This window comes from Vespa crabro, chromosome 6 (genome assembly GCF_910589235.1).
Source record: "Vespa crabro chromosome 6, iyVesCrab1.2, whole genome shotgun sequence".
Taxonomy (NCBI): Eukaryota; Metazoa; Arthropoda; class Insecta; order Hymenoptera; family Vespidae; genus Vespa; species Vespa crabro.
In genome coordinates this window covers 4,944,533-4,970,398 of record NC_060960.1, presented here as the reverse complement: position 1 = coordinate 4,970,398, position 25,866 = coordinate 4,944,533, and the positions used below count along the sequence as shown (strand labels likewise).

The window sequence follows — 25,866 nt, the reverse complement described above, 5'->3', positions numbered from 1 at the left end:
CACCGTACATTCGAGCATTATGATATGGAAATGCATAACGGAAAACATTGCGAAGTTTTAAATAAAATGAAACGCGTCAAGCGCGTTTTGTAGATCAGAAATATAAAATATTTTGGATAACGATCGAAGAGGGAAAGCTTTAGGTCTTCTTTATGCGTCTATGGATATTTCACGATATTTCGTATAAACGTTTCCACGATATTTTTGCTATTTTAATACTTTGACAAATATCAGACAGATATTCTTGCTTTTTTCACCCTTTATATATATAAGTGTTGCGTAGGTTGCATTTAAAATGTATAGAATACTACTGATCTATACAAATTCATTTGAACGTATGAAAAGGAGAATTATAAATAAAAATATAATAAATATATATATATTTTTTTTTCTTTTGAAGAAATTAAACTCTCTTAGAGTATTTAAAAAATTACTTTTATTTATAAAAAAAACGACATATTAAGCCTGCAATTGACATTGATCGTTTCGATGATGAAACCCGACGCAATCTGCATTGTAATGATGTCATCGAAATAAAATAATTTTCTTCTATGAAATCTGTATTGCAAGCGAGTACAATTTATCCGTGATTATCAAGATCATTACAATCATTATTATTATCCGATCACGATAAAGGATACAGAAAGAGGGAGAGAGAGAGGAAGAAAGAGAGAAATACGTTTAACATAAGCATCTTGCTATACCCTTCTCTCTCTCTCTCTCTCTCTCTCTCTCTCTCTCTCTCTCTCTGCCTCTCACTCTATATATAGTTGTCTTTAGAATGTGGTTGCATCAAAGAACGAGACAACCACGTTGCTCCGTGTCGGAACTAAACTTATTGATTCAGTGTTCGAGTTCGTGCGCGCGCTTAAAATTGCAAATGTATATGTTTTGCACACGATCGTAAGAGTTAGATAGGTACGTGTCCGAGGAGGATGAGTAAGAGAGGATGAGGTGGAAGATACACGCGGTGTGGTAGGCATCGTCGACGACACCGTCGACAAAGGTATAGAATTAATGGCAACCAGTTGACGCAGAACGAGACAAGGATATACGACGATGATAGCTCGCTGGAACAATGCTGCCCTTCATTCTGGATCCATTTCCCTCTCATTCTTCCTCTCTCTCTCTCTCTCTCTCTCTCTCTCTCTCTCTCTCACTCTTCCTTTCTCTCTTTCACTCTTCCTCTCTCTCTCTCTCTCTCTCTCTCTCTCTCTCTCTCTCTCTCCTCTCCCTCTCTCCTATACTTTCTTTCTCCCACGCACACCCTGCGAACCCTTTGTTGAAATGAATGGCCTTCCAGTCGGCTAAAACGGAAAAGATGCTATGAAACAAATGCCTCTTATATGTTGCAGACATTCAGACATGGCTTTCCACATCAACCGACAGCCGTTGCTTTCGACCCAGTTCAAAGGCTCCTTGCCATTGGTACTAAATCAGGATCCCTCAGGATGTATCCTTTAACGGTATCGTTACCTTAACATCGTACCATCGTTTGACTTTTTAAGAAAATAGAGAGCTTGTATTTTATTTAGTACTGATTGATTTTTTTTTTATAAATCTCGATATTGGCTACCCCAATTTATTAATCAACAATCATTACGATTTAATTCGTGATATCCTTCTTAAATGTCTCTAATCAATTTGTCTTTCTAATTTTACTTCTACTTCTTTTTTCCTTTATACGTGTTTTTTTTTCTTTCCTTTTTTTTTTTTTTTGTAATCTCTCGAACATGAGGAATCAGACTTAACGTCTTCCTTTATTATAAGTCGTTTCTCTATGTATTATCTAGATAGGCATAAGTTTTAAGTATCGGATGAAACATTTTGCGTCATTTACGCCTTCCTTTATTAAAAAGCAGAGTTAGAAACGAGGTGAATATAATTTCAGAATTGAAGATAGGTCGACTAATGATCGCCCTTCCGTTTTGTAGTTAAACTTAAAATGGAGCTTGGCATGCGACGATACGTGCTGCTGCTCTTGTTTATGATAAAAACTGGGTCGTGTTTGTGATTTATTTAAGGGATAGCAAACGATCGTAACTGTTTCTTATTGATCGCTAAGAGAGAAAGAGAGAGAGAGAGAGAGAGAGTTTTTAACATTAATTCTCTCATATCTAAGCCTCTTCGTCACGTCCGATCCAAATATGAACCTGAAAAAGAAAAGGAGCCAAATTTCTCAGATAAACCGGACCGTTCGAGCTCGTTGGTACGTTAAGCCAAATCCGAGCTTTTCTCCAAGGAGAAAAGGTGACTACTAGTGCTAAAGCGTAAATTTATAGGACGACGACAACGACGACACGACGAAAACGACGGCGACTGATGTTGTTCCTAGTTTAAATTTTCGACGATTTTTCAACTGACGTATATACGCCTTCCTTGATATATCCTTTAAAACTTTACTAGAGAAATTCGTTCTCCTCGAAGGAAAAAAGGAAAAAGAAAAAGAAAAAGAAAAAAAAAGGAATTATCAGTTTTGAATTTAATGTTCTTATTATTATGAAGGTTTTACTTTGAAATTCAATATCTCGAAAGAGCTTACTAATTGTTATCTAACAACTGCGAGCATTACGCTAATTACAGCATAATTATCGTGTGATACCCTAATGATAATGAGGACTGTGCATACGCGCCCGCGCGTACGAAGGTTAGAATAAATATATCTCTCGAGCGGAAGCGCATTTATAGATGTGTTTGTATATCCGGTGATACGTATTACGTATTTATATGTATTATTTGAATTATACGTTCAAATAATCATTTTGATTATTATTTGAATATGTTTCATTTCCCTATACTTTCGTGAACGAATAATAGTTAATTAAAAAGAGATATCTTTAAAATTTCATCAAATTTTCCTTCACATGTATGTACTTCGTTTAATGTCTTTTTTTTTCTTTCTTTCTTTCTTTCTTTCCTTCTTTTTTTTTCTTTTCTTTTTCTCCTTTTTAAATTGTCGCTCGTTAATGAGTATCTCGAAATTGAAACTTGGTGGATACGTTAACAAATCTTTTATGCTGCAAGGTTAATGCAGCATTCATCGACCGTGCGTTTTCTCGACGTCTTCCATGCGACTGCTTTTACTGACCTATCTCGTTCAACGTGGTCAACATACGGGTGACGATAACGATGCGGTGTAAGCTTGGTAACTCTTATGATATGGCAATTATTATCAACTGGTTTTCGCAAAAGGAAGGAATAGTGGATCTCTCGACCATATTACATGCATCGTGTTTATTACCTCAGAGTTAATATACTTTGCTCCCTTTGATATACTCGCTGTTTGAAATTGTGTTTCGACGACAACGATCAATAAAACGATCAATAAAAAGGGATCGATAAATTTTCTCAACTCGTTTTTCAACTTACTCTCTTAGAATCTCTTTAATTTTCATTTTATTCTTGGAATTATAAAAACGGATTATCGAATTTGCATAATGCCGTTCGGGTCATTTGAACTTCCGCATCTTACGTCCATTAGGCGTTATTTTTAAGATGAGTGTAGCAACCTCGTCTTTGCTTTGTACAGCGCGAGAACATCGTTTGAACGTAAGTAATGTAATATGATGCTCGGGTACAGTTTTTCCCCTTCGTAATAATGGCACGATTTATTCGCAAAGACAATCCGGATTACGTTATAAAAAATTCATCCTCTTTTATCTCTATCTTACATTTGTTGTCACTGGAAGAGTCACAATATAAAAGTGCTCGAATTTATATATTTGAAGTTTATTTAAAAAGAAATGGAAATGACAATCGATAAAGATGAAATGAATGGATACGATCGACAACGAAAGCTGTTCTTACTTTTCGCCTAAAATGTTATATCAGAAAGCGGTTGTATCAGTGCTGACCCGATTTCGACTGTTGAATTTAATGAATATGCAAAAAAAATAAAATAAAAAAAGAACCAAAAAAAGAAAAAGAAAAAACTTAGTCTTCTGGCACGTATACAATATCTATGTACGAACATACATACATACATACATACGTACATACCTACATATATACATACATACATACATACATATGTACATACTTACTACCAAATATGTTGTACATAACCATTAGGTTTTTCCCTCTATATAGTGTAGACCATGTAAGGTCGTATCCGATGGACTAGGTTGCCTCTATCCTATCCCTTTCTCCATTCTACTAATTCTCTACTCAGCACCGACGCTTGACGCGGACATATAGTGGACAATTGCGGTTACCGTGGCCGTTGGGCTCTATTTATCAGATATGTAGTATTGTATGTACGGGCTCTTCGAGGTTAGGCTTTCCTCCAAAGGTGCTATTATCATGACCATCGAGATAGTTAGCTCTAGCTAGTCTATCCTAATTCGAACTCACGCTCGATACGAAGAATAGAATTTTTCTTCCACCATGTTTTCTTCTTCTTATCGATGATTATCGCATGTACTTATCAAAAGGAGTAAATTTAAGAAAGTAAGGCAAAGTTTTGTAGTAGAGTTTTTCGACTTATTTTATTTATCGATTTACAAAAAAGGAGAGAAAAAGAAATAGAGATAGAGAGAAAGAAGAAGAAAAAAAAAGGACAGAGCTTCCCACGCGGACGGCTACTTTCGAACTCGCAAATATTACGAAATTCTAAACGCTTACGAACTTGGAATAGTCGAGAATTTCTTCCCCCTACCCTGCTTCCAATCTTATATAGGTATATATATAATTATTTCGTATTTTACATGGAATGTATCGTATTCCTGATAATACAGTGTTCCTTCGAATATTCGAGTGAAAATTAAAGGAGATGTCAAAAGACATAGGTAGTATTGTGGCTGAAGCCTTACTGAGATTCAGCCTTACTCAGATTTCAATAAAATATATTATCAAAGTTAGAGTTAAGCAAAGTAGATAGATTTAGGAAGGTATTTGATATTTTCCTGAAAGATTGTATCATGCAATCTCAGTCTGGGTAGACCAGGCGTAGACGTTCACGTAAAGCACGAAGGGTGTTCGGCAGTGATGCAGTTGCAGTTTTTGATTAACGAAGGTGCTCTTATTTCTGCGACCACCGACGACACTCTTCATCTGTGGAACTTTCGTCAGAAGATACCGCAGGTAGTGCAGAGTCTGAAGTTTCAACGAGACAGGTCAGTCCTTTTTTTCTTTTTGTTTCTTATTCATCTTCTTCTTTCTCTCTTCTATAACATCTTGTATTTATCATTGAAAGTTTATATTTAAATCAAATTGGTTGAATGTCATCGAATGACATCGAACAGTTTTTCGAAATTCTCTATTATCTGTTTTCCAAACAGGATAACCTGCATCCATCTGCCACTTCAGAGCAAATGGCTTTACGTTGGTACCGAACGTGGCAATATTCATGTACTCCACATCGAAACGTTCGTTCTATCCGGATACGTAATTAATTGGAACAAGGCTATCGAAATGTAAGTATTGAAAATTATTGCGACCGTATGACGCGTTAAACTGATCGTATACACCGTTGCGATCGCCGCAAATTAGACCTCTTTCTCCACAGACAGAACACGAAATTATCACCTATTTCCAATCCTTTTTCCCCAAACACGTTCCGTAATTGATGATGCTGATATTGTTTTACGCGATTGCGCGGACAGAATCTGTTTCATTCTGTGGAAAGTTTGACGCGAAAGAGAATGAAAGTAATAAAAAGTAGTAAAGAGAGAAAAAAAAGTATGACGACAGATTCGCATAATTTCGGCTATTTTACTTCCTTGATGTTAGGTAAGTACACAAAACGCACAAACTATTCGCTGGGATGCATATTCAAGTTTCATCGAAAATTTCTCATTTTCTTGGGAACATGTGATGAACAACGGAAGACCCGATGATATGTTTTAAGCGATATGAATTATATATTATAGGCGTACGTATTATAGGCGAATAAATTTTTTTGTAGCCTTTTTATGGCAATATGGCGTGCTATAACTTTTATAATATAAAAGTTAACTTTGTTGTAAATGGGATATCGAACGTAGTAAATCGTGCAAAAAGCACATATTAATTACGTAGTTTTGGCTCACATAAATGTGCAAGAATGCTCGTTATGACGGAGATAATATCAATGTGCCATAGTGATGAATTGTCTCCGAATATCTAATCAGTGGCACAGTGGCATCAGTGGACACGTGTTATTCGTAGCATCTTATGTAATAGTATTTACGTTCGATTATTTCTTTTTAGGTACGACTGTGGGAAATGTTTTATTCAATCTAAATCAAGTGAAATTTTCTCCTTCGTTCTATAATCCTAATGATTTTTATGCATTATCATTCTGCATAATCGTTGCAATTGTTTCACTCGTTTTTCTCTTATGAAATTATTTTTAGACATGGTCATTTGTATATGTATATATATATATATTATGTTTAAAAACCGGGGAAAGATCAACAAACATTTTGAGATTGTCCGCAATATATGTATTTTCCCACGTTATATCAGTCTGAAATTATGATTAATATCAGTAGATATGATATAAAAATTTTCTGTAAAATTTCACATGCGAACGTTTTATTTCACGTAAAGTTAAATGTTAAAACATCTATATTTATATTTTGTAAGTAATCCTGGGAATCTATAAAAATTATATACAATGTTTACGTAAACTTTTTTTACGTAGATTTTTCATGTTTAATATTTTTGAAACTTTATCAAAATTCATTCGGTAATGTCTTTATGAATTAAAAATATGTATTTATGGTCTACAGAAGTAAAATCTCGATAGAATAAGTTAGGTTATTTCATTCATTTTTTTTTTTTTTTACGTTAGAATGTTTATAGAAAAATGGGCTTTATGGAATCGATTAATTTATTAATTTTTAACATTAAAATGTTTTAAGTGATTAGTCTGAAATTTAAGATATTTTTGCATTTTTCTGCTTTTGCAAAAATTTTAGTGCGTGTAAAATTTTTGATTTATTTTAGTCAATTTGTTGCTATAGTCAAATAAGTTTACGCAAAGAGACTTATTCAGAAAACGTCATGATACGTGAAGAATTTCAAATAGAATTGAAAAATTATACTTCTATCAAAAACTATGACAAGCAAATATTTTTCGGAATGGTGATTGTATAACACTCCCTACGGTCGTGCCTGAAAAGAAAAGAAGGTTTAGGGAGAAGGAAAGAAAGAGAAAGAAAGAGAGTGAAAGATTACAGAGGTGCTCTCCGTATCGAGGAATATAGATATGTCACATGACGATGGTGTTGCGCAGCTTTCAATACTAAAAAAAAAAAGGAGAAGGAAAAATGAAAAAAGAAAAAAAAAAAATAAAAGAAAGAAAAAAGAAAAGTGAAAAGAAAAGAAAAGAAAAGAGAAGAGAAGAAGAAAAAGAGAAAATAATACAAAAGGGAGGCGTTATCGTTAATATGAACTCCGATTTTCCGTTCGCCATTTCGTGTTATATGAATATGTATACGAAGGGAAGAGGAACGTAAAGGGCTTGTATTCAGAACGTGTTCTTTAGAGCTATTAGAGAGAGCCCTTTTGTTTTTCAAGATTCTCGATGGTAGGTACGTACCTTTACGAATCGGCTCTTTAACCCCCGAAAAGCATAAGGGCGTTATTATCGCCAAACAATGCGTTTTGAATACGGGCCATTGAGTTTAGTCGAACCAATATTTTAGATGGAACAAATGACGGATACTAACTGGAAATTGAATGCGCCCGTTTGTATATGCGAGTGTGGACGGTAATGATCTTGTGACCCCCTTTTATCCTGCTTTAAAATGATTTGAACGAGAAGATACTATCGACCATATAGACTTCAATCTCCTTACACGGGTTATAGACGGTTTAAAAGCGGAGAAAAACTAGTATGGCAATCGGATAGTCCATAAATTTTTTAACGTCGTCCAGCTCAATGATTACTCGTTTGCCTCTCCTGATATCGTTGTGTTTTATTTCTGTGTTATGCCCGCAGGTGCATTAGATGAACGTCTTGACGTGTGATAAGAAACTAGACGAAAGAGTACAAATTTATAAAGGCAGAAGCATGTAATAGATCATTCCTTTTCTTTTTTTTTCCGCCTTTCTCCCCCCTCCCCCACCCCACTAACACGAAAAAAGAACGAATTAATATATATACTTTTACTTTATGGGGAAAACAAAATTAATCCCTTCGTCACCCCCGCCCCCGAAAAAACCAAACAAACAAACAAGAAAACAAGGCAAGAAATAATGTTATACACATGTATGTATATATATATTTTTCAGATCTAGAAAGACCCATCCTGGTGCTGTAGTACACTTGAGTGATATTCCTTTAGATTTGAGCAAGGTACGCGCGCTTTTGAGTACGTTTCTTTTGCATTATTTATCCATCCTTATCATAATATTTTTCACTAATACTTGCAAAAAAATGAAAAAGTTAACAAAAAAAAAAAAAAAAAAGAAAAAAAAAGAAACAAAAGAAATAAAAGCAAAAAAAAAGTTGTATTTTATGTGAAAAATGTACAGAACGCAGTACTCATTCTTAGATCATAAATACGTGGGCGAAACACTTTCAATATCTGCCATATTTCAACGAGGTACTCCTCGAGGTAAACGTTGAAATTGCGTGGTAATCGTCGAGCGTCCGCATAGCTTTGCATATCGGAGAAAGTGAGATTTATGCGTACTTTTTGAGAAAGTAAACTTTAACTTAAGTGATTCCGTATTTTAACATTGCGGAAAATGTAGAATGAATGTAATGAAAACGGTGCGTTATTATTCATACTATTTGAGATCACTCGGTAAGAATCCAAGAAAAATCTCTATTATCATTCTCTCTGACGTAACTTTCGAATGAACGATTACACAAAGAAAATAAATCCTAGAGGAGCAATATTCCTGTGTTTTAATAAATATTCTTTTTTATAATTTCGAGCTCCAAATGTTCCGATCTTTTTCATTATGATAGTTAGATAATTTTACGTATTTATGATCAAAGACCAATCACCGCGATCTATCAAAGTGTTTTGTCAGATTTTTTCGAATTTCTCTATTATTGACGAATGTGTCGTATTTAAATCCCATTAAGCGGCAGAAGTGTGTGCTTGCATGTTGTGTGTGTGCATGCGTGCATGCTATAATTGTTGTATCGATGAACTTTTACTAACCGATGCTTTTTTTTTCTCCCCCTTAAAAGCTGAGTCGCAACGTTTGACGCGGCGTTTCTCGATCCCTCTTAATGTCATTTAAAAGCAATTCAATTGATCTCTCGTAAAAGGTATTGAGCGTGTACCGTAAATGCAAACTCATCCGAATTTCCAAACCACTTGGAATCGGAGATCGAGAAGGGCTGACGTCTGACCATCATAAATTTGTAACCGATTTTATAATGTCACATTTTATAATATAATCGAACTTACGGATTGCAAATGAATCGTATTTTCACACTTTATCAATATATCATTGTAGAATATTTCCTTGCAACAACGTAAGTTCTCTGTTGAAAGGATTGTCTCTGTTGAAATAATTGTGTATCAAATAATGTGTACGTATGTAAATATTGATAATGTAATGCTATTTGTCATAACTCCGCTTATAATATACAACGAGTACAAAAGTATTTGTAGGCTAACTCAAATTAAATAATTTTTTATGGATTGAACGAAGAGCTTTGAATTTTTTAATAAAACTGGAGAAATTAGCTTGCTATGTGAAATATAACGAAATAATATGTTAGTAATAAAATTTTTATCGTTGTTTCTTTGAAGGAACGATAAAAAAATACAAAAAGCGACATTTTAATAATTCTTTATAAAAAATTTCTTTAAAAAAAAACGAGTATATACGATGTTCTAGACCTTTTTGTTTTTTTTTTATGCATCCTGCAAATATTATCAAACTCCACCAAGAATTCTAGAACAAGTTATACGTGTTTAAAAATTTTTTAATTAGGACTAAAGTATTGAATTTCATTTATATTATTTCAACATAATGGCGATTTATTTAGATCTTTAAACATATACAATTTGTTTTAGGATTGATTGAGTAATAAAATTCGCAAAATGCATATATTCAATTTTTATAAAAACACAGTGACAAACTTGAAAAACATGTATTTTGTATTTGTTATTATTGTTATAAAGAGTTAAAATTTTATTCTTTTTATTATAAATATATTTAATATAGCACATTAATATCTCCATTTCTATTAAAAAGTTATTGAGTTCTTTATTTAGTCTATACAAAGTTATTCGATTTTAAATAGCGTACGAATATTTATTTTATTTCTTGAATTTTGTCGTTGCTAATTTCAGGCTTTATATTGTCAGCAGGCACGTGTACATGTTAAATGTAAATAAAAAGCGTTCTACAAACAGCGATATATACATTATACATGTTCAAAGAAAGTTTACAGACACAAGATATGTATCGATAATTCCAATGAATCCCTGTAATTTATAATTGAAAAGTCGTTGTGTATTTTGACAAAATGCGTTACACAAGAAACGTGCGATAATAACATTTTAAAGTACAGACAGATTTTATATCCAATTATGATTCTGATAAATAATTGCTCGATACGTGAGTATGTTACAGTTGTTAAGTTTATATCGATCAACAGCAATTATTAAATTTCAATTATAACCTTGGGTAGATAGAGTTGCTTAAGATTATTTTAACGAGTTGATCTACATCGGATTTTTAGAGCAATTTACTACAGCGATCGATTCATGCATTAGATCGAAATCTAATTTATCTATTCTTTATTTTTATTAGATTGTCTGGAAAGAGTTCGTTTCACTAAAGTTGAATTAAAATAAAATTCTTTGTTCAAGGTTAATTTCGTCGTTGTTTGTAAAAAAAAAAAGAAAAAGAAAAAGAAAAAAAAAAAGAAAAAATAGAAAAATGTGAAATATTTTTCCAGATAATCCCAGTATTTGATTGATATTAATTTTTACTTAGATTTCATTTCAGTTTTGTAATGACACGAATGTACATTTATGAAGAATCCTTCTTGAGCATCAGTAATTAAGTTCGACGATTTTTGTATAATAAATCAAACGAAGTAGTCATGGATGATCCAAGCCTTTTATGTATCTGACATCGAATTTCTATGATTTATTTAGAGAGATTAGCTCGAGAACATCACTGTAAAAAGCCTCCATATCAGACCAGTAGGTCGTAGAAATTGAATTCTTGTTTGTTACTGACACTATGGGCCACGATCGCATACGTGGAGCTTGATAATTCATAAGAACTATTATCCTACATCAATCATTATCGTATCTTTTCGGTAAGAACGTCGTAAAACTTACAATTAGTATGATTCAGTAGTCATTGTTAAACAGTACATGTAATATTCTTCTTCTTCTTCTTCTTCTTATTATTATTGTTATTATTATCATATTATCATCGTCATCATTATTATGGTTGCTATCATTATTACGATTAATATCAATTACAGAGTAATCTTTTGCAGAGAGCTCGTGGGATATGATCATACGCATTTTCATTCATCACAGTTTTCATATGCGCTCTCATTATGTGTATGCAGAATGCATTTTGTTGCGAGATACTTTCAGACTATCGTGATATAACATTTTAATCGCAAGAATAGTATGTATCATTAAAAATCCGTCATGAGTCTTTTGTCGGGCAAGAACACCATTTTGCCGTTGTATGTTTTGTACACCCCATCGCAGTTTGGAACTTTTTGTTTTCAGATTCTGATCGGATATGAAAGCGGACAGATCGTCTTTTGGGATTTGAAAACGAAGAGTGCGGATTACAGATGTCACAGCGACGAACCCTTGAAATCAATAACATGGCATCACGAAGGCAAACAATTTATGTCTAGTCACAGCGATGGCTCGCTATTGACTTGGACGGTGCGTCAATTAAAGCCAACAAATGTCACGCATCCACACGGTGAGAGTCAATATCCTCTCTTCGATTCTCTATGGTCATAATTGTGTTATCGGATATGTCAGGCAACACTCCTACTATATAATATATTCTCGTTTAAATTCTCCTTTACGTTTTTGTCCCTTTCTTTTTATATCTCTCTTTATATTGTATCACGTCGTCAAAGTCATCAAGTCTAGCGAAAAGTTTTTATTTTCTTTTTCTTTAGCGAAAGCTACCAAAGACGGAGAGCCGGAACCATGTAAATCTATACAAAAAGTGGAATGGAAACTGTCAAGATCCGGGTTCGTAATAAATTCGCCAATTCTTTTTCAATTCGTGATTTGTATTATTATCATACGAATTCTGTAAAGATTTAATTTTGAAACGTATAATTTCCTACAGGGAAGCGTACGTCATATTTTCCGGTGGTTTAGCGTATGACACAACTGGAAGAACTCCTAGTATTACAGTGATACACGGAAAAACCACGACGGTCTTAGAAATGGAGCACAATGTTGTAGATTTTATAACGCTTTGCGAAAGTCCTTGGACAAGTGGTATGTGATTTATACTACATCGAGATTTTTTTTTGCTTTTTAACTGTTTATTACATTTTTTTTTCTTCAAGGATGCTTTAAATAATTAGTTACAGCGATTAGTTCACGATGACGTATTCTATGGAAAATTTATTCTATTTCAAAGGAAAAAAAAATTTTTCAGCTTTGCAAATGAATGTTGCCGATTCTTTCGCAGATTTCCAGGATCCTTACGCTGTTGTGGTTTTACTACAGAACGATCTTGTGATCATCGATTTGTTAACTCCTGGATTTCCATGTTTTGAAAATCCATATCCAATGGACATACACGAATCACCTGTGACCTGTTGTGCGTACTTCGCTGATTGCCCGTCAGATTTGGTACCTGCTTTTTACTCGGTTGGATCTAAATCGCAAAAGAAAACTGGATTCAGTGAAAAAGAATGGCCGATCTCAGGCGGAGAATGGAGTTCTAGTTCGAGCAGTTACAATGAAATTATTCTAACAGGGTGAGTATTCATGAATATCCGACGGAAATTATTATCGGTCGGTCTAACATGCTTTTTCGTCGATTGCGATTATAATTAATGCGATTATAAATAGGCATGCGGATGGTAGTATAAAATTTTGGGACGCTTCTGCCGGTACGTTACAAGTCCTTTACAAATTAAAAACGGCAAAGCTTTTTGAAAAGAGTAGAGTCCGAAGCGTGGATTCGGAGGAAGATCCATTGGCGATACAGCTTATTTATCTCTGTCCTGAAAGTCGAAAGTTGGCGATCGCTGGTTCGGGGAAATACGTTGTATTATTTAAATTTAAGAAGGCTGAAAGTATATCGGAAGTAGTCGTGAGTATTTCCTAATGTAATTTAGGATATTTTCTATTATTATTGTATTATTAAAATAACATTAGAATATTTGTAAGATTAAAATGATATCATGACGTTTCTGAAAGATCAAACTTGGTGTGCACGGTTTAGACATTAGAGATATCATTGAGCCAAAATCCATTGAGAGAAATAGAAACTTCGCCGGATCACGATGCGCCAGCGACGGGCAATGTTCCTTCAGGCGGGGAGTCCAAACACACATCGGAATATAATCATCCATTGAAAGTGAAGACCGGTTTACAAAAACGAGCTGCTGGCTTTCAAGCAACTTTGATTTGTCTAACAATCGCACCGAGCGGGGAACAAACTGAAAACATAACAGCCCTCAGTTTAAATTCATCTTATGGATTGTATGTATCTGAAAAATTATATCGATTCCATTAATATTTTATTTTTATTTAATTATTATTAAATTAATTTAACATCTCGATATTTCCTGTTAATATTTTATGACTCTTTTTAAATTTGCACAAGACCTTTATCGCAAAAGAATTACATATATTTCGCATAACAATAAAAAGGTATCATTATATTTTTAATATTTGTTATATGGTTTTTCTTTTTTATTTCTTTTTTTTTCTTTTTTTTTTTGGATATTGCAACAAAATTCAATTGGTCTAACAAAAAGAGGAATATCTACGTAATGCATGAACTTTTGAATTTCAGAATGGCCTATGGAAACGAGACAGGGTTAGTAATAATCGATATCGTACAGAAAATCTCTTTAATAGTGCTGCACACGGCGGACCTTGGCGGAAGCGGTGATCCTTACCAGCGAGTTCTGCGAAGTCCCAAGAGGCAAGATGATTCGAAGCGAGAAAACGAAGATAAAGCAAGGAGCCCGAGTGCAGATCAGGTAAAATGTACTTCTTTCTTATATGTTAGAAAGATATTTATTTTTCGGTTGTATTCTCTCCACCGTTTTACCGCCCTATTTGAAAAAAAAGAAAAAAAAAAAAAAAAAAAAAAAAAAACAAAAAAAAAACAAAAAAAAACTTCTTGGAAACTTTAATTCCTGGACGTTTTTGCATTTTGCTTTATTTAAATACCATCGCTGAAATTATTTATCATTGCATGGTTGTCGAATTTCCGTATAAGCTGACCATAAAGATTTTTTTTTACTAAGAAAATAGTTTAACATTTTATGCGGCATAGAATTTTCTCGATGACGAGTATAAATCGCTTTGATTTTTATACGTACGTCGAGAAATGATTTAATTTTCTCGCTAACATTCATGCGTAGGTGTTCTTTTTATATATTATATGTATAATCGTACGCGCGTTTTTCGCTCTTCAAGTGCTCGTTTATCGAGCATTATTATATATATCCGTTGTTTTTATATAGCTTGCGTTCCTTTGTAGCCAAAATGAATTTTAGAGGCGTGTGATATGCATGAGCGTAAGAAATTTAAATCTTACCGTCTAAAATATCAAGCAATAAACTCTGTCGCGTACAATAAGATAGACATGTTGAATAGATGTCATTTTTAGAAATTTCAAATATTGTAGTGAAATTTTAATAGCAATTTTCGCGATAAATTATTGGCCCTCCTATATATTTTGCAAGGAAATGAAAAGTATATAAGAAAAAGCTTTCATAATTACATAGATTATTAAAAAATGTAAATTTTTCATTATCCGGCTTTTTTTTTGTTTCTATTTGATTTTTTAATTTGATATAAATAATAAATTTCAAACAAAAATGTAAATAGGAGTATCGTAGGTATTTAGATTATTAAAAAAAAGTAAAGATACGCCGCTGAGAAAACATTAATATATCTTGCAACACAGGGATGGTTCTATAAAAAAAAAAGAAGTGTCCAAGAAGTTGCGTATCATAATTATTGTAGAAGAACGATGTACGAATAGTACAATTGATGATTTTCCATTGGAAAAAAGTACGCCCATCGAATTCGTGGAGTTAAATTGAAACATTATAGCAAATCATAATAATAATTCGCGATAAAATAAAGAAAATATTTTTTATAAATAAAAACTCGATCCAACACGATGATAGTTACTAATGTATATTAGATCCAATCGAAAATTGCACGAGCGATATTGGTCAAACTTGTCATTTTCCATGCGTCGGTATATCGAAGTTAATAATCATTTGTACTTTTTTTTATCGTTCTTTCAATCTCTCACATCATAGCATTGACATGTATTTTGTGGTATGTAAAATTAAATAACACAATACATACCGTTTATAATAGACAATTATGATAATGATACATTTGCCTTCTTTTCTTTTCTTTTTTTTTTGTATTCTTTTTCTTTACCTTATTAATAGAATAATTTTAATAAGAAAGATATTCTGTGATCGCGCTTATGTACATTATGTATTTAATGTTTAGCTAACTACTATGTGTCTACCCACATTGAAACAAGTAAGGCCAACATTTTTTTAACTAAACGAATTGCTAGACACTTAAATATTCGCGTCATTAAGTTTTAATATGTGAAAGTTTTTCAGTTCTATCGGACGTAGGTAGTTTAATTGTTAGTGAGTTGTTAAATTATAATTGTAGTTCGGTCTATGGTATATTAAGTGATTGGATCGATGTTGGGTATGTAGAAATTAAATTATGCACAGAGGGACCAATATGGAGCATCTAAATTTGTAAAAATAAGTATTAGATAAACGGTATCGCTAAATGGTGCATTAAGATAACTTATATTCCATGATATAATTTGAAATTCATTCCTGGATTTCAAATATACGTTTGATCGAATCTTTTATTGCATGCACGTTTTACTTGAAGCAAGATGGTGTGAATATGGTCTGTGATCTAGCACAGGAACATATGTATCGGAAATTTAATCGAAGATAACAAGAATTAGGAATACGAAATGAGACGAGTTTCGATATACTCGGGGCAATGCATTGTGTTAAAACTTCAATATATATATATGTGAGATAAAAATTGCATGGACAAAATTATCAGTAATTATATATGCACTTTGTAACGATACGTAAAAACGTACATTCACATATACACACACTCACATATATTACACGATTACACAGTGTATCTTATCTGTGAGTTCGATGGGAAGTGCAGGTTATTGCGTCGTTGTAGGTATAAATGAAAGAATCTTAGTAGGGTCGTTTATTTTATCAATTTTCTTCCTGTTTATACGGGCTTCGCCGTCGTTTCTTATATCATATCGACGACTTTAATATTCTTTACGCTTGGACACTATGAGTCTTTCACACGTATATACAATATATATGTCGTTGATAACAATATATAATAAGATTATTTATCTCGTATTATTACCATTGTTTTTCCTTTACGGAATTTTTTCACTGCATGTAATGCATATCTGCACACATAAAGATTAATTGGTTAATGTTAGTATAGATAGATGTTAATTTTTGTAAAACTCATTAGTTCATCCAAAATGTATTTCGTTATTATTTTTTGTATGTTAAAGAATTATTATTAAATTAATTACTTTTATGATACATCTTCAACGCGGATATATATAGATCAGATGAAATGTATTCATCTTAAATCCTATTTATGTATTGCTTTTGTTGATAAATGAAAAGAAAAAATAGACATCCTCTTTGAAATGCAATTATATAATATCAGAGATGTTTTAAAGTTACTCTCAAGATAGATACTACATATAATTTCGTTAGATAGACTTCTTGGATATTTTCGATCGTACGACGACTCCTATATAATCCTATATTTAAAACTATTTAGAAGTAAAATTGAAATTTCTATTTGAAAAACAAAGCTGTATTGCTTTCCGTAATGGGGATACGTATACTGGAAGAATCTTGAATAATTCTTTATCATTAGACCGATTTCTAGTACTATAAAAAATTTTACGAGCATCTTAAGCAATTATGATAATCAGACATCTCGTCTTGCAGAATTTATTATTTAAATATTCTTTGCTCATGGTCTTATTTAGATATCGCAAATTCCTTATCGAAACTGGGAAGTGACAAGTGACCACGTTTCTGCAATATTTTCTTTTTCTTTTTTTTTTTACTTTTTTTTTATTTTTTTATTTTTTTATTTTTTTATTTAAAAAACGTTAGGTTCGAATTATTGCACTTCTCATAATTTTCTACATTTAATCGTTCAAACATTAAAACATAACGATTACTGATTACGTATAATTAAAAATTTTCACTTATTATATTAATTCTGATAGAAATCCGTAGGAATTTCACGCGGCTATCAGTGTGTTAAGTGACATGTGTGTGGTGTTTCGAAGACATAGTAAACGATTATGCTCGAAAGTAACACTTAATCTTTTTTTTTCATCGACGGATGTGGTTAAAAAAAATTCATCGAATCGAGTGTTACGTCGAATTTTTTTTTCTTTTTTTTTTTTCATTACTGAATAATGTATAAACTGTTATTTCGACAGAACGTGCATTAAACGGGCATCAAAATATAAAATGCAATCGAAAATATAATACTCGTAGGTCTTTTTCTGATGGAGTGTTGAAAGAAACTAAAGAAAGGGAAATGAAAAATTAATCATAACCGATAGTCGACAGCGTGGTGTGAAACTATATTCGAGAAAGAACATGTTATCGCGTTGGTCAGCGATAATCGCTAGCAAACATCGAGTATAAGGAAATACCTTAATACGAGTATAATTTTCAATTTTCGCGTTCAAATCGGTGCGGCCTTCTCGTTTAAATCCGACGGCGAGCGTGTTTAATTTAATGGCAGCGATAAAAGAGACGCGCTAAACATAATACGATTGGATTGTGCCTGCTTTTAGTCGTAGAACGAATGTTCTGTTTTTTGTACCTAATGAACCGATTGATTGTGCAAAGCCCAACATGTTGAATCCATCAGACTCAGCCGGAAGCGACGAGGGAGAGCGAGCCGATATTAACGATGCCGCTAGCAGATACTCATCAACATCAACAGCAACAACATTCTCAGTGTCAGCGTGCATCGCCACGTGATTCGAGTTGTCCAGTCGGAAGCAATGTTGAAAAATTGACCGAGGAATCGACGAGCGAGGGCTCGGTCAAGCTCGTCTCTGGAAGTACAACTGCATCGAACGGTGAAGACAGCCCGAAGAATCATGGTTGGAAGGGTTTTCGTCTGAAACGACAGCTCAGCAAGGTCGATATCAAGATAAAGAATACGTTTGCGTCGTCCTTGGTGTCATCTCAGAATGGGGTACTTGTATGTTCTTTTTAAGATGCTCTTACATAACGGGAAATCGTTTTATCGGACGAATCGAACATATTTTCGTCTACTTTTCTCCTTTGGATTTTTCTCTCTTATTTTTTTTTCTCTTTCTCTCTTTCTCTTTTTCTATTTTTTCTTCTCTTTCTTTCTCTCTGTCTGCTTCTCTCTTATCCAATTTCCGAAGCGTCTTCTTCTCAAGGTCGTCGCTGTCAATTATCTCGACCTTGTTCGCGATACGTGTCAATTCATTCTCGGGATCTTCTAACTAGCTACCGAAAGGAAGCGGTGCAAAGTGGGCCGCTACTATGTTACACACATACGCGTGTCTTTCTATCTATATATACGTACTAATATAGCTACGTGCAAGCTGATGGTCTTTGCTACTTTAGGCGAGTTCAGTTGTAACGGGTCGATCGACTGAAAGTTCATACGAGTACCCCATTTCCAGCAGGTAGGCAGTGAGAGTGCCCCTCCGAAGAGTTCTTCCGTTTTTTATTGCAACGTCAACGAGTCCTCGAGAGCTCTTTCACCGGTCGAAAGTCTTGAAACGGAGGAAGACGAGTCGGTCTCCTGTGCGAATCCTTTGGGTCGCGAAAGTCCTCAAGCTTCTTGTCCTCATGATACGAAAAACGCAGATACCGAAAGCGAGAGACAAAGCGGAGTTGAACGTAACGAAGCCGTCGAAAGAACTCACACGGCGAACGTTACGACGATGGCTACGAACACGATGGCCGCGAGACCTTTAGAATTGTCCTTGCATGAGAACGATCGAAAGCCACGATTGAAGAGGATAGTGATGGGGATTCAGAGTAAGAGAGAGGGACGTCTACTTTCCGTGCCTAATCTGAAATACCAGAAAACTGATGGATCAACCGTTTGTGACCTAAGATGCGAGGATAACACGGCACCAGTCGCAGACTCCTTCACTGGAAATCTTATAAGAAGATTCAGTAAGTGTTTTAATCTTACAAATAGAGAAGAGTGTTGTGTTGCTCGTGTGGCCTTTTTAGAGATTAACGGTTAATCGTATTAGAGATTACTGCATTGTGATTGAATGTGTTGGCGAACGCGTGTGTGAATGTGTGAAGCTGCGCGTCGTACTATTAACGAGAAAGCCTAATATATTTCTTAACGAGAAGCACGCGTTTAACTAATTTCTATTAATTAACGTTCACGTGCGATAACAATATGCGCGAATCGTTACTGCTAACACGGTGGCCCCAGCTATTAGTTTTTCTTTTAACATACTTACCTTTCGTCGGAGACGACACAATTTTATCTAATTGTTTAATCATCGATCTTATTGTTAGACATTATAAAATTAACGATATCTAGTTCTTTCTCGGTATATATTGATTAAATAATAAAATAGAAATGTCTCCGGCTAGAGGTTAAATTATTTTCTTTAATCGATTCCGTTTGCCATTTGAAATGATATTTTCTCTGATATTAATGAATGAAAGATGAAGAATTTTAAAAAAGTAATTGATTCTTGAAAAGTTTGATCAAAGGGTAACGGATACGGTCGTTGGCTATTATTTATTCGCGAATCTCGAATATGAATCAATTAGAATTCTTTTGATAATAGGGATACGAGAGAATGAGCATATATATATATAGTTATGTGGAATATCATAAGAGTCAAAGTAGATACACCAATGGAACACCATAATTGCACGATGTGCCGCTAGCACGTTCTATAGTTTAAAAGTTTTGCCCTGGTGCATTGAAAGGATACGTTCTATATTATAAATTACAGTGTGTATCTATTTGGTGCGTCGGTTAACGTTTTAGGCGCAACGGGTATGCGTTTCGAATGAGATAGCATGTTTCACTGGCAATTTTAGTAAGCACTGCTTCGGTAGAGTCATGATATGTATCGTTTAGCAAATAAACCGATTTATATTAAGCGCACGGAGATATATCTGTGAAGCGTTGTTTTAGCTTTTATCGAATATGAGATCTAAAGTGAATCATCTTTACGTACTCGTCAATAACTATATCCGTTATTCTCTCTCTCTCTATATATATATACATATTTCCTTCCAAAAAGAAAGAAAAAAACAAAAAAAAAAAAAGATATATATACATAGATAGAAAATATACACCGCATTGGCAGTACTAGCGCGAATTAAAGAAGGAAGTCAGCCTACGGCGATTTGTCTGAGTTAAACTAATGTTACACGGAAAGCTATGCTAATCCTCGATACGCTTTTCTGCCCCATTTTTTTTCTTTCTTTCTTCTTCTTCTTCTTCTTCTTTTTTCTTTTTTCTTTTTTTTTTCTTTCTCTCTTTTTTCTTCCATATCCAGCGGCGGATAGTAACGTTCTAGGGGCGATCGATATTTTCTCATCGTCTATTTTTCAGTATTGTGTTTCACATCGAATAATCGGAGGAACGAGTTCATGTACTTACTTGGATCATAAGTTACTCGATATATTTTCCGAAGAGGATGAATCCTCTAAGAGAGCTCTATTTTTTAAATTTCAGGTTATATGAATTTCTAAGATTAAGCGATCCGCCTCTGTAAGCCTTTTCCCTTTTTTAATTTCATCTCTTCTTATACCTTTCCTATACCTTTTTCGTCTCATTCATTTTATTATTCATTTTCTTTTCTCTCTCTCTCTCTCTCTCTCTCTCTCTCTCTCTCTCTCTCTCTCTCCTGACTTCCTGATTCCACCGCCTCCTCTCGTTTATATACATACTCTGTACTTTCGGTGTTAATGGAAATGCATAGGATGCCCGTAGAAACGCATGAGATAGAAGTCTTACATGACGCATCATCTTTTGAGACTTTATGCGACCATAATGCGAGACTTTATAAGACCAATGTATGGTCCATTTTTTATATTCTCTTAAATTTCTCGTATCGCCATTATGAGAAAGTTGAATTTGTTTGTAATTTTTCTAAAGATAAACAAATATTTTCTTATATATATATATATATATATATATATATATATATATAAGAATCATAGGAAATTTAGAATTTGAAATCGCGATTGTTTATAGGAATGATAGAATATTTTGATGTTAGATTATGATTCTCTGATCGCATTGAAATTATTTTTGCGAATAATTTAATTACCATCTAAGATTTTCATTGTAGATTGAAATATTAATTAATTTTTATTGAAATATCTGAAGAGAAAATTTTTTAAAAATTTGTGGCTACATCGTTGGTAATATTGAGAAAGTTTATCCGACGTTTATTTAAGATCAACGTTGATACTTTAAAACTTGTTTTCTTATTTCCTGCATTAGAATTTTATTTTATTGATTAATGAAGAAGGATCTTGAAAGAAATATATTCTAAATAACTTCGATATAGTTCAGAGGAATCGATTTTTGTTTTTTTTTTTATAAATATATTCATTTACTTGTCGTAACTTTTTAAATTCTGCAATTCTTTAAAAACTTATTTTTTCTCATGGATTTTATAGGATCGTATATTTCTCCATCTTTTTATATCACGTATAGATTAAACGCTGTAATTTTTTCTTTCTTTCTTTCTTTTTTTCTTTTTGTTGATAAAGATGATTTCGATTTGAATCAGAAAAACGGGAGAAGAAATAATATATCTTTTGGATAAAGATAAAACATAATTCTTCACGAAACATCGATCATTTCTTTATCGAGAGGATGCCTAAATTTTCTTTCGTTTCTGCAATCGTTTTTCCTTTCGTTTCTTTCGTTTTAGCGATCAATTTTTTATCATATTCATACATAAAAATCCTCATCATATTTATATTATGAAAAATGTTTTTATGGAAATATTGTTTCGTCTTACGAATGAATTCTTATTGAGTAGCAAACGTATGTTATCAGGATATTCAAACATTTTACAGTAAAAGAAAATGTATAAAAGAAAAGAAAATTTATAAAGAAAATGCATAAAATATAAGAGTATATATGTACGGAGACGCATAATATACGAGACTCTTTCACTCGTTTGTTCTTTACCAGACTTTATACAAGTCATTTATTTTATTTTTCGTCTTGCCATTCTTGTGAATCGACAAAAGATGAAAAAGGGATGCAAATGTTGTTATTGTTATTTGAACAGGACAGGTAGGGAATCTTTCTTTGCATTGACCCTGTTATAGTCTTACTTTTTTTTCCTCCTCACACGAAGCTCTACAGAATGTATAGCAACGAAGTGAGGAAAATCTAATGCAAATTGAACGTACGTACGTACTGGTAAATAAAATTTTACTTATTTATCGAAGGATAAAAAAATATGTTGGATACTCGATACGAAAAAAGGAGAATGAGAGAGAATGAAAGGGATGGGTATTTGTTAACAAAAATATGGTATTACATATAATAAACAATCGGTATTATCGTCAGAATCGAGGCAACGTTGAAAGGTATCCTTTTCATACTACGATATCGCGTATCATATGCTTTACTATAGTAGTATGATACGAATGTCTTGGATTAAAAATCGTCAAACTAAAATCTCATCGGAGATTGAAAAGAAAACTGATCTTATTTGGTATGGATTTTTAAAGATATGACTTTTCCATTTTCTCTATATATATACTTTTTTTTTATATATGTGTATATATACATATATATATATATATATATATATATATATATATATATATATATTAATACATTGTTAGGTCAGCCTGTATATACAATTTTCTTGACTAGTAATCCATGTGTTCTCTTGCTTGGATAAACAAATTCGATCATGCTCTTGTAGTCCGAACCTTATGGCACGACCCATGAGTATGGAATGCATAGTTGAAATGTTTTAACTTAGAATTTGCACCACCTTTTTTTTTGGTCTGGATAGGAATTTCTTTTTATTATTATTCGTCTTTGCGCACATAGGCTATTGAAATATTTATTAAAATGTTTTGTTTCATTTGAAAAATCCTCTTTCCATGAACGTTCGAAGCTTTATCTCGAACAAAAGAAGTTAGAACGTTTTTATGGATTTAACATCATATATATATATACATACACATACACATACGTGCATATACAATCGAAAGACGACAATTTTTAAATTTTTTGCATTCTTTCGAATTTGAACGTCATATAATGCTAAAGAAAAAAAAGAAAAGAAAAAAATGAAAAAAACAAATTAAAAGAAAAAAGAAAAAACAACAAAAAAGAAAAAAGAAAATTATCGGCGGTTTATCTCTGACCGTTCATCGTTCCGGTAAACGGTGTGAGGAGATTCTACTCTAACCACTTTTTCAGGTTCAAATCAGTTTTGCGGTCTTCCCCGACAGCAAGCTCGATTCAGGTAACACCGAAGAAGATTTTTCATTAAATATTTCGCAGTTGTCTTATCACCGAGAGAAAAGTACGACGATTGACGCGCTTTTGTGTTCGATTTTCTGAAGACGCACTTTGTATAATTGCACCATTTGTTACGACACTTCCCACATTTTTTAAATTTAATTATTGCGTATAAATTACGATCGAGGATCCTGGCTTTTTCATTTGTATTTATTGATAAAGTCGATCGACGTACAATCGAGGAAGAGTTACACGATCATTATCGATCGAAATCATTCAAGTGCTCGAACAAGTGTTCACAGTAGCTTAGGTACATTGTTAAAGTTTAAAAAAGATCGCGAATAAAGTTCTTACGGTAAAGAAATATCGAATGTCACGATATGTAGCCGATCGACAAATAGACTCTCAAAAATGACAGGAAAATTCCATTTCGTTCTATGGCAAAATATTTTATTCTCACTCTGCTTTTCTATATTGTATACATATATATATATATATATATATATATATATATATATATATATATACACACACACATATATATAAATTGTATATAATTGTATATGTGCAATATATATATATATATATATATATACGTATATACACACACACACATATATATATATATCACAATGTATGTACAATTACACACGAGCACCTTTCTCTCGGTACAGCGTCGCTTTTCAAAGCTTTTCGAGATATCTTTTAAATGGTTTTGCACGCATTAGCAATAGTAATGATAATAACACGACGTCACAGCATCATTGATTAAACGACGAAATGTCGACTTGTTTCGCTCGCGTATATTTTTGTATTTTATTTTTTGAATATATACCTATATACACGTGTCACATGTACATAACGATATAGTCCGAACGTTATACTGCGAGCAATCGACTGTGTAAGTTATGGTTGACAGGGTGCTTTGTGGATTACTTTTGTTGGCTTTTCCTGGCCTACATTGACTGACTGCTATAGAGAAGACTGTATAGTATATATCAATGTGTATTTCACAAGGTGGTCGTTACAAAGTGGGAAAACGATCGTACGCTCGACCTAGGAAGGTGCTCTTCGATCGATCGATATTCAAGCTTTTTCCTCTTCTTTCTTCTTTTCCTTTTAAAGGAAACCACGTTTTTCTTTTTTCGTAGTTTTTTCTCTCGAAACGATCGATATACATAATTGTTACTGGATTCTCCCATTCGAAGGTCTTTTCATGTTAAAATTTTTTGATCTTTGAGATCCGAGTTTAAGGGCATTTGATAGGAGACAAGTTTATTCCTCTTTAAAATTTAAAGCCAAGTTCAGATGACTGCACTAGATACATACCATTCCAGAAGTCGTAACAATTAATTTATTCTGGGTAAGTTCTAAGTTGTATTCTTCTTCTTGATGTTTAATGAATATACAATTAATAATGAGAACAGAAAAACTTACGAATTATCTCGCTTTAGTTTTTTTAGGTTATTATTATTAACGATATAAGCAAGATATATTGATATCAAACGATTATTGAATTATTATTGTTGATTATACGATATCATTCTCACAAATATTTTCCAGCGTAAAGTTTTATTGTAGATGTTGGCAAACGTCGTTAATATTATTGCATGCTTTTTACATTTCGTGCGCATGTTTTTTTTTTTAGCCTTATATTTGATATATTCCTCGATCATGGTAGTATGGCCATCAGGAAATATCTGAGAAAAAAAGTATCCACGAGAAATCCTATATTTAATTTCTAATCTCGATTCAAATCACAATAATAATTTTAATGAGGTCACATAGATAATGAATCATTTTATTTTTTGAAGCTTCGTTCGATAGATGTGCATTCGCTTTACGTTTGCTGACCTATAATTATGTGTTTGCAATTTCATTTACATCCTAATCATCGTTCCTTTTTTTTTTTGTTATCCTCTCCTCTTAAAAATCAAGTGAGAATGATATCGAATATGTTGATCATTAAATTTGAATAATCGATTAAAGTTCAATTATCATCGTAACATCGTTGTAAAAGAATATTCTTTTGTTACTGGAGAACAAAGTCGTATAAATATATAGTCGTATAAAATAATTTTGAAATTTTTTCAGCAAAAGAAAATCTGTTGTTACTGTCTAATAATTAGATGGATGGCGTTGGATTACTATT

General features: G+C 33.0%; 1 protein-coding gene across 16 annotated transcripts in view; it reads left to right on the top strand.

The window, feature by feature from the left end:
* Positions 1-25,866, top strand: part of LOC124425096 (syntaxin-binding protein 5) — a 49,977-nt gene that overhangs the window by 10,609 nt on the left and 13,502 nt on the right. For 3 of the 16 annotated variants that reach the window (XM_046964941.1, XM_046964944.1, XM_046964937.1), the window contains exons 2-15: positions 1,356-1,453; positions 4,932-5,114; positions 5,280-5,414; positions 8,221-8,284; positions 11,661-11,865; positions 12,071-12,146; positions 12,247-12,401; positions 12,598-12,889; positions 12,984-13,227; positions 13,360-13,619; positions 13,936-14,125; positions 15,627-15,659; positions 18,108-18,446; positions 18,901-19,402. In XM_046964941.1, the coding sequence (XP_046820897.1) occupies positions 1,356-1,453; positions 4,932-5,114; positions 5,280-5,414; positions 8,221-8,284; positions 11,661-11,865; positions 12,071-12,146; positions 12,247-12,401; positions 12,598-12,889; positions 12,984-13,227; positions 13,360-13,619; positions 13,936-14,125; positions 15,627-15,659; positions 18,108-18,446; positions 18,901-19,402 (2,776 nt within the window). Of the gene's footprint in view, positions 1-1,355; positions 1,454-4,931; positions 5,115-5,279; positions 5,415-8,220; positions 8,285-11,660; positions 11,866-12,070; positions 12,147-12,246; positions 12,402-12,597; positions 12,890-12,983; positions 13,228-13,359; positions 13,620-13,935; positions 14,126-15,626; positions 15,660-18,107; positions 18,447-18,900; positions 19,403-23,672; positions 23,719-25,866 lie in introns of all 16 variants that reach the window. The other 13 variants (XM_046964949.1, XM_046964948.1, XM_046964945.1 and 10 more) reach the window with 9 other exon arrangements.